The sequence below is a fragment of the Neovison vison genome, chromosome 11 (assembly GCF_020171115.1).
Source record: "Neovison vison isolate M4711 chromosome 11, ASM_NN_V1, whole genome shotgun sequence".
Taxonomy (NCBI): domain Eukaryota; kingdom Metazoa; phylum Chordata; class Mammalia; order Carnivora; family Mustelidae; genus Neogale; species Neogale vison.
In genome coordinates, this window is record NC_058101.1 from 68,505,959 (window position 1) to 68,515,131 (window position 9,173).

Sequence of the window (9,173 nt, forward strand, 5' to 3'; positions counted from 1 at the left end):
GACAACTCTACCCATGTGGTTCTGGCTCCCCTCTGGAGGGACAGCCTCAGGATGCCCTGACCAGCCATGTGGATGGCAGCCGTGTGGACGCTGACGGGCTGTGTGTGCCCAAACCCAGAACCCCAGGCCAAGGGATGCCTGAACTGGGAGCCCCCACTTCTCCAGCTCATCTCCAACACAGGGACTGACGTCAGGCCAGGAATGTGGCCCCTCGGTCCCACCCTGCCTGGAGGGTGTAATATGCTGGCACTCCCCAACCCAGCTCGCCTCCCAAGCCTCCCAGCCACGACTGTGGCAGCACCTCCCGGGAGACACTAAGCCGGGTTTGTTGGGAAAGAGGAGCGGCCCGGAGAGGAGCGGAGGGCGGGGAGGCGGGAGGGAAAGACAAAGAAAGGGGTGCGGCAAGTGGCAGGCGCCCGAGGGAGGAGAGTGACCTCAGCTCCGGAGAAGCATCTGCTCGGCATCAGAGTGAGGGCGGACAGCACTAGAGGAGCCCCTTCTCTCCCTCTCCCCGTCTGAGCTTCGGCTCTGGCGCGCGCCGTGGCTGGCTGGGGGCTGTCCTGAGTGTAAATTAGAGCTCTGGGCTCTGGACTCCCGCAGGGATCATTCGCCGCCACAGACCAGCCGCCAGCCCTCCCGCCACTCCTGCTGGGTGAGTATGGGTGTGAGGGGGGATGTGCCCCTGTCCCCATCAGGAGGCGCTGGGCCTCCCCTCACTTTCCTGGGCCCAGCAGCCCGCAGCACCGGGAAGCCTGTGTTTGCTGGGGTCATCCCCGGAACCGCGTGCCTGAAGTACACCCTCCAGATTCCCCCGACTTAGGGATGCTGCCCCCCCCAAGCACCTCCCTCCCCCTCCATCCCCCCTCTCCCCTGCATGGCTGAGACCAAGCCAGGACTTCGAATCTACTGGGCTTGGGATCCAAATGTAACCTGACCCGGCTTGGCTTTCAGGGATGGGGCAGGGGTCCCCCTGAGCCTGATTTGGGTGGGGGTGAGAAGGCATAGGTGGGGAACGCTGCACTCCAGGAGGTCCTTGCCTCTGCCCCCTCCCCAGGGACCTGCGGTGCCAGCTGGTGGAGCTCTCCCTCTGCTCCTAGGTCATGGGAGCCCCAAGTCACGCCACCACCTGGGGCAGGGCCCTCTGGGCTGTCCTCCTGACCACACTTGGCTCTGTGGCCAGCCAGCCGCTGGGGGGAGAGTCTGTCTGCACAGCCCGGCCCCTGGCCAAGTACAGCATCACCTTCACGGGCAAATGGAGCCAGACAGCATTCCCCAAGCAATACCCCCTGTTCCGGCCCCCTGCACAGTGGTCCTCCCTGCTGGGTAAGTGCAGCGGTGCTGCCCGGTCCCGCCCAACGCGCGGTGACCCTCGCCCCACCCCAGCGCTGCACCGCACTTCCCCGTGGGCAGGGTGGGCGCGCTCATCCCGCTTCCTGCAGTGCCAGAAATCTCTGCTGCGCACGTCCTGCCGGGCTTGGGCCCTGCCCGGGGAACATGCGCCCCTCGGCCGGCGGCTCACACGCCCCCTCGCGCGCAGGGGCAGCGCACAGCTCGGACTACAGCTTGTGGAGGAAGAACCAGTACGTCAGCGACGGGCTCAGGGACTTTGCGGAGCGGGGCGAGGCCTGGGCCCTGATGCGGGAGATGGAGGCGGCGGGAGAGAAGCTGCAGAGCGTGCACGAGGTGTTCTCGGCGCCTGCCGTGCCCAGCGGCACCGGACAGACGTCCGCGGAGCTGGAGGCCCACTCGCGACACTCGCTGGTGAGCCGGGCGGCGGTGGGGGAAGGAGGGGGGCCGCCGCTGCCGGGCTAAGCGCCCGCCCTCCCCCCAGGTGTCCTTCGTGGTCCGCATCGTTCCCAGCCCGGACTGGTTTGTGGGCGTGGACAGTCTGGACCTATGCGACGGGGACCGCTGGAGGGAGCAGGTTGCTGTGGACCTTTACCCGTACGACGCAGGGACCGACAGCGGCTTTACCTTCTCCTCCCCCAACTTCGCGACCATCCCGCAGGACACGGTGACGGAAGTAAGGGGAGACGGAGGGGAGGGGATGATGGAGGGGAGGGACCTGAGATCCCCCCCAACAGGTGGCTCTCAGGTTAGTGCGCCGCCTCGTCCCTGACCTCCAGACGCAGGTCTGCACGCGACCGCTCTTCAGGGCGGAGGGCCTAGGCTGCGCACCAGACTGCCGGGGCTGACCCGGCGGTCCCACCTGGAGACCCCGCCCCGAGACCCCGCCCCGCGGCCCCACCTTCAGACCACGCCCCGCGGCCCCGCCCCATGCGTGCTCTCGTAGGCCGCCCGGTGTCGCCTGGCAGCCACGGATAAGGCTGCTCTCTCCGCAGATAACCTCCTCCTCTCCCAGCCACCCTGCAAACTCCTTCTACTACCCCCGGCTGAAGTCCCTGCCCCCCATCGCCAGAGTGACCTTGGTGCGACTCCGGCATAACTCCAGGGCCTTCGTCCCGCCTGCCCCAGGCCCCGTGGGCGCTGGCGGGAGCAATGAGATCGTGGACAGCGTCTCAGGTGAGCGCGTTGGCGCCGCGCCGCCAGGACCCCTCAAGCTCCGGCCGCAGCACGGCAATCCTGGGCACCAGGGAGGCCCTGATGGCCCGCGGGCTGCAGTGGGGAGAAGCACCTCTCGGGTTTGCGGGCCACACAGGGACCCATGACAGGGCAGCTGTCAATACTGACCCCTGTGAGTGAGGTCCTTCTGTCCCACCCGCACAATAGTCCTTAATGGCGAGTGGCCACCACACTGAAACAGGAAAGGACACTCGGGGCCAGAAACTGTCCCAAAGGGACCTCTTTAAGGAGTCAGTGACACCTCCACACACTCCGCTTCCCAAGGCCACACTGGTAACTTGCTCCCCATGGGGGCCAGTAATCCAGGGACCACGCCCCTCTGTGTCTACCCATTCCAATGATTCCCACAAGGGAGTCCCCCATCCAGCTATGGCAGAGCTGGGAAAGGTGCTCCCTCCCAAGCCGGCTCCTGGGTGTAATGTGCCCTCATGGCTACTGGGGGCCGTGGGGGAGGGAGAGGTGGCGGGGCAGGTGGTATTGGAGTGTGCAAGGGGCTGAGTCAAACCAGCCAGAGGCTGTGTGAAGAAAGACAAGGGCCCAGGTGTTGGGCATAGGACGCTGTGGGCTGTTCAGCATCGGATGGCAAGGGCTCTGAGGTTTAACCCTCCCCTTAGGAAGCTGGGGCCCCTGGGGGTTTGGAGCCCTTAGTGCAGCACAATGGGGATTTGGGGAGATGTGGGTTTTGGCTGACCAGTGAACTCTTGTACATTTGCCCAGGAGTGAGTGGTAAAGCAGGCCCCCGTCAGTGGCATCCCCACGTGTGACCTGTATCACAGCTGATGATCAGGACACCACTGAATGGATCCCTCTCTGTTCCCCTCCCCTGCCCCCTGGCAGAAGGGACAGTGGGGGTCCAGCCATGAGCAGGTGTGGGGGTCTGAAACACAGAGCCCCCTGCCAGCCCAGCTGCATCAGAGCAGGCCCCTCCCCTCGCCTCCTGGCCCCGGCTGCCAGAGCTGGCATCCCAGAGTCCCCCATGAGGGGGAGTCCCTGGAGGTGTCTCAGTGGGGGGTTGCAGACGGTGTGATTGGCGGTCTTACAGCGGGCTCTAAGGCATGCTGATAAATCCCCGATCCTCGTGATGCCCACGTGGGGCTGGTCTTGTACAAGAGACACACACCTGCTCACAGGCCTCTCTTGTGTTCGGTCCAGTTGCAGAAACGCCACTGGACTGCGAGGTCTCCCTGTGGTCATCCTGGGGGCTGTGTGCAGGTCCATGCGGGAAGCTGGGAGCCAAGAGCAGGACTCGCTACATCCGCGTGCAGCCTGCCAACCACGGGGCACCCTGCCCCGAGCTCCAAGAGGAGGCCGAGTGCGTCCCTGACAACTGTGTCTGAGACCAGAGCCCTGCAGACCCTCCACTCCTCATGGTGGCTGAGCCTGGTGGTTCAGTGGACCACATGGGGCTCTGTCCACCACCTCTCTGAGCTCCAGTGCTGACCAAACCCCCTCACACAGATGGGTCTCCAGGGGCTGGATGGAGCAGGACCCCGGGGGAGGCACCTCCTTTCAAGGAGCTCTCCCCTCGGGCACCCAGTCCTGGGACCCACCCTCCTGGGGGAGTTCAGCCCTGAGGTTACATTGCGCTCCACTCTACTTCCTGCTGGTCGGAGGTCGTCTTGCGTGTGGACTGTGTGTCCACAAGGCCCACAGCATCCACGGGTCCACCTACAGGAGAACTGCACACCCAGCCCCAGGAGCCCCAGGCTACCGCGGATATGAAATACCTTGGACCTGCTGTCCATGGGGGCACCAGCGCCCACAGGCCGAGACTGCCCTGGACAGGTCACGTAGGTCAGGTAGATAAAGGAAAACAGGCTCTGACACCTCGCCTTGGCATTGTCACATGACCCATCTCCTTTCACTTGAATAAAGACTGTTTCCTGACATCAGGGGCCCTTGTCTTGCATTTCTTGGCAGGGCCCTGGGAGGGTCACTGTCCCACCCCAAGTAGGGTCTCCCCTGCCTGGAGGGCATGCCAAGATTCCTGGAAGGACACTGGGCAGCCTCTGACTGGCACAAAGGAGGTGTTCACACACACCCAGCACGCGGGGGGCTGCTGGCAGGACTAGTGGAGACTTCAGAGGAACAGCGAGGCCATGTGCAGCCACCCACAGCTGTTCCCCAAGGCCGGCCGGTCCCTGTGCCTGGCCACTGACTGCCAAGCCCCACCGCCTCATACAGCTTCCCTGAGGACTCACTGTTCCTCTGTCCGGGCCCTTGTCTGAGGTCAGGGGTCCCCATCTCACCCACCAGCATGGATCCCATGGGAGTCTCTGAGCCCTGGGCTGGGCTGGGCTGGCCACTCAGAGAAAGACCAGGAGATAGGGAAGGCCTCCTCTCTATTCCTAGAACATTCTTCCACCTGCTTGGACACATGCAGAATCAGATCCAACAACTACTCCCTCCCTTTTTCTGTCCACTGCCCTCTCCCACCCACCTCCCCCACCCTTGTCCACCACCCTCTCAATGTCCCTGCTGATATCTGGTTACTTCCATACAGAGACACCTCTCACCTCTGCTTCTCTGTTTTCTCTGACACTTCTCCCACCCACCCTCTTGAGGGGCAGTCTCGGGTCCTCACATGCTCAGACCTGCTGAGGAGCCATCCACACCTTGTAGAAGCAGCTCATGCAGGACACTATACCCAGCCTCAGACACATCCAGGGCCATCCCTCTCCTGTCCCTTACTTGGTCATTCTCAGCAGCCAGTGTCTTCCCCTCCTATCTTGAGGGTCATTTCTCTTGGCCTCCCTTTTCCCGTCATGTCCTCCTGCTCCTGTGTCTACTTCCACCCACTCACCTAGGAAGGACTCTCCCCATTTCTGGTTCCCAGTGTCTCCCTCCACACGGGACTCCCTACTTTGCTGCCATGGGGGGCTCCATGTCCCCTGCACCGCTGCACCCAGGGTCCACGCTCCTTGCTCTTTGGCTTCTCCCTCTCGGCAACCCCTCCCCACCCACCTACCCTCCCAGCATGTCCCCACTGGATAGGCCATTCTCCTTCCCCATCTCTTCTGATGGAGCTCCTCTAACCTGGACACCCCTCCACACTGTGCTCCTACACTCCCCCGAACACTCCTCCCCACTGCTCTCCTCCACACCCCCCACCCCTTCCTGTGAGCTTGATCTCAGGCCCCTCCTCTCTATATTGTTGCTAACCTCCTTGTACCCATTCCTCTCTCCAGAAGAGCTGTATGTCCCCAGTGGTCACCTTGACCTTGGAAGCAGTGAAAGAGTGGCTTGTGACCCTTTATCCCCCATCGGGAAGTAGACTTTCAGCCAGCACCTCGGGTATGTCCTGCCCAACAGACTGGGGGCTGTAGCCTAGGAGGAGAGACTCACCTGAAAGATGTTCTCAGCAGATGGTCCCTGAGGGCCTCTAAACACATCACCTCAGGGCACAGCTGAGATAACTCATGACACCTCACTTTCCAGGGCTGGGGTGCCTGCCTGTGCTCCTCACTGAGAGCCCAGAAGGACCTGGAACATGCAAGAAGGCCCAGCCCCCTCGTGGCCATGCCTCAGCCTCCCACAGGCTTGCCTTTCCGCCTTCCAGGGGAGCCCTGCTCTGGGTAGACTCCTTGGGAGTGCTGTAAGCAGACGTTTCCGTCTGTCGGCTCAGGCACACAGCGTGCCCATGGGCAGCGGTGGGCACAGTAGGCCCCTGGCAAATAGCCTGGCGTGAAGGGCATGCACTTGGCCGCGGTCCGCACTGTGCAGCCCGGGCATAAGGCACAGCCACCGCACGCCTGCCGAATGAATGAATGGAGAGCTCAGTCATCTTTGTTTCTCTTCCAAGAGGCCTGATCCTGAGCCCCTGCAAATACTAGACCAACCAAGACTTCTTCCAGACACGTGTGATACGTGTGCATCATGGAGTGACTGAGGGCGGGAAGCAGGCAGTTCCTTGGGGGCTGCAGCAAGAACCAGCAGGAGCTGGGCTCTTGCAGGAGGCTCTGCTGGCCTGGGCACCTTCAGCCTGGGGTGTCTGAGGCCCTCCCGGGCACCGGCCCAGAGTGGGGCTGGCCCTTCAGGGGCCCACCCTCTCTTGCATTTGGATCTGTGCAGCGAATGAGCCCATTCCTCGGTAGAAGCCCATACTCACACGGGCATGAGGCTGGAAAACCCCTAATTATAGTCTTTGCTTGGAGAGTCCTGCGCTGGTGACGCCCTGAGCACAAGTCTTCCCAAGACCTCACTGTGGACTCGGGGCTCAAACACCCACCATATAGCATGGAATCACCCTCAAAACTCACCAATCACATGAGGAAAGCCAGCAAACCACAGAATCAAAGCCAGGAAGTCATGGATGGGATGATCAGGGAATAGGACATGACTAAGCCTGTTGACTGTGTGATCCGAACCTGCACTCAAAACCCCAAGTACAGAGCATCCGGGGGGCTCCATCAGTCAAGTGTCTACCTTGGGCTCAGGTCATGATCTCAGGATCCTGGGATCAAGTCTTACATCGGGCTTCCTGCTCAGGGGGGAGCCTGCTTCTCCCCTGCTCATGTTCTCTCTGTCTCTCTCAAATAAATAGGTAAACTCTTTCAAAAAAAGAAGGCCTCAGGAGTGTACTGCAGACCTGAGCACCTGGCCTGACCACAGACCTCAACCTGAGAAGCTGGACTGGGTGCCCCAGTCAGGAACAAGACCGTGTACTGTCTGCAGGGGCTAGAGGGTCCTGTTGGAGCTCTAGCCAGGGGGCGGGGCAGGGCTGGTGCTGGGGGCCCCCTGCAGCTCCTAGCCCCTTCCCTCCTTCAGGAGCATGGCGGTGCATGGGGCCGCTCGGGGTGACAAGCATCACTCTTTGGGGCCAGAACATTTACTGCCCCGAGATGCTCCAGACTCCAGAGCACAAGCCAACTTGGAGGGGCCTCGGCAGAAGACACACCAGAGCCAGCACCCAGCAGATGGCCCCCCAGAGGGTGCGCAGGCCCTGCAGCCGGCTTAGAACCCTGGCTGGGTTAGGCACTGAGATTTAAGGGGTGCGGGATAAAGCCGTATACAGAACCTACATCAGACGCCGGTGCTGCCGGGCCGGGGCATGAGCTGCTCCTTTCAGAGGGCAACCAGAGACACCCTCACTGACCAGCCCACCTCTGAACAAAGCTTGACGGAGGAGGAGCCCGTGGTAACCAGGGATGAGTGTCCCAGTAGGGTATCAGCTAGAGGCACAGGCCCTGCCATGTCAGGGGGACGGCCAGGAGGCCGAGGTGGGGCCCAGAGAGGGGGCACCAGCAAGGTCTACTGGGCGGGCAGCGAGGGAGTGTCCGCTGCTGGTGACGGGAATCCTGTGAGGAGAAAATAACTTGTCAGTGCATGCTTGTTTTGGAGCAGCATGGAGGGGGCCAAGGTCAGGAGAAGGAAGAGAGTGAGTGGCACCTGCTCAAACCCAAGGAGAGGACAGCGGGGGCCATGGAGATATGCTCAAAATGGTAAGAAGTGGGTAAAATGGATAAATGGATGAAGTCCGAGTTCATTTTGACGTAAAGGCAAGAGAGAGTTGCTCAAAGAGCAGCATCTAAGTCTATGCCCAGGGACATCCTCCTCAAGCCCTGCCTCACTCACAGCATGAAGTTCAGATAGGTCTGGTCCTGCTGGGTCAACTCGGAGAGGGGGAGGGGCAGGGGCCGGATTCATTCCTGAGATCCAGGGGCTCCTTTACTGCTGTTATGCTAAAGGATAAGGGACACTGGAGCAGATGAGGGGGTCCCAGCCCCTGTGTTGACCACTGTAGGTCTCCCGCATGGGTGAGACCCGTGTATGCTGATTCCTGGGGGATGGCTGGCAGGGCCCCGTGGGTGTCAGGACCAGGAGCCTGCATGTTGAGGATGGGGAGGGAGCTCATGAGAATCAATCCACTTGTTTAGCCTCCACAGGCAGGTGATGGGCGTGGGCTGAGAGGTCAGATGGATCTTCCCAGTAGAGAGGGCAGACTGAAAACTCAAACCTAACTCCACTCCTGCCCAAACTCCACCAAAATTACAGAAAAGGCAGGGCTTTTTCTGTAAGTCAGGTGCTTGTGCGGGGCTCAGTGTCTGCCCAGGCACTTGGGGGGGGCACATCTTCCCCCCCACACACCTGCACCTTAAACTCCAGGTGAATGCATCTGTCTGAGACCCCCACCCTTTTCCTAAGAGGAGGAGAGAACTCCCACTCCCTCCACCACTTTCCCAATAAGTAAACAAAACACTTGGCTGGTCCTGGAGCAAAGAGGAGTTGGTGTCCAAGGAAGTGAGCCTGGGAGCAGCTGGGAAAGGCAGGGCTCCCGGAGTTACCCCCCTGGGCTGCGGCCATGGCAGAGTCAGGGGGAGCCCGGAGTGCTTCCGTGCTGAGCGGGCCTTGAGGGTGGCGGCAGCTGCCCCTCGACACCTCGACACCTCCGATCTCTCTGCAGGAAGCTTCGCAGCTCTGTGTGTGGGTCTCAGGCCTCCCGCCCACCAAGTCAAGCAATGAGGGCAACGCAAAAAACCGCCAATTAAATAAGAAAACAATTCCCTACGGAAAATCAGCAGGAAAAAGGGCCCATCTTATCATTCAGATAAGATCATAGATAATGAAAGTGTCTGAAAAGAGTATAAAGC

At 61.2% G+C, this 9,173-nt stretch overlaps 1 protein-coding gene across 2 annotated transcripts; it reads left to right on the top strand.

The window, feature by feature from the left end:
• The first annotated feature begins 420 nt into the window (after positions 1 to 420).
• SPON2 (spondin 2) lies at positions 421 to 4,472 on the top strand. 2 transcript variants are annotated; one of them, XM_044267975.1, is made up of 6 exons: positions 421 to 652; positions 1,055 to 1,323; positions 1,538 to 1,761; positions 1,832 to 2,023; positions 2,343 to 2,523; positions 3,736 to 4,472. In XM_044267975.1, exons 2-6 carry the CDS (start codon positions 1,101 to 1,103, stop codon positions 3,918 to 3,920), a joined length of 1,005 nt encoding a protein of 334 aa, XP_044123910.1. In that variant the 5' UTR covers positions 421 to 652; positions 1,055 to 1,100; the 3' UTR covers positions 3,921 to 4,472. The 2 variants fall into 2 exon arrangements, with proteins under 2 accessions (XP_044123910.1, XP_044123911.1); XM_044267976.1 differs by having other exon boundaries at positions 422 to 652; positions 1,098 to 1,323.
• The last annotated feature ends 4,701 nt before the right edge of the window (positions 4,473 to 9,173 follow it).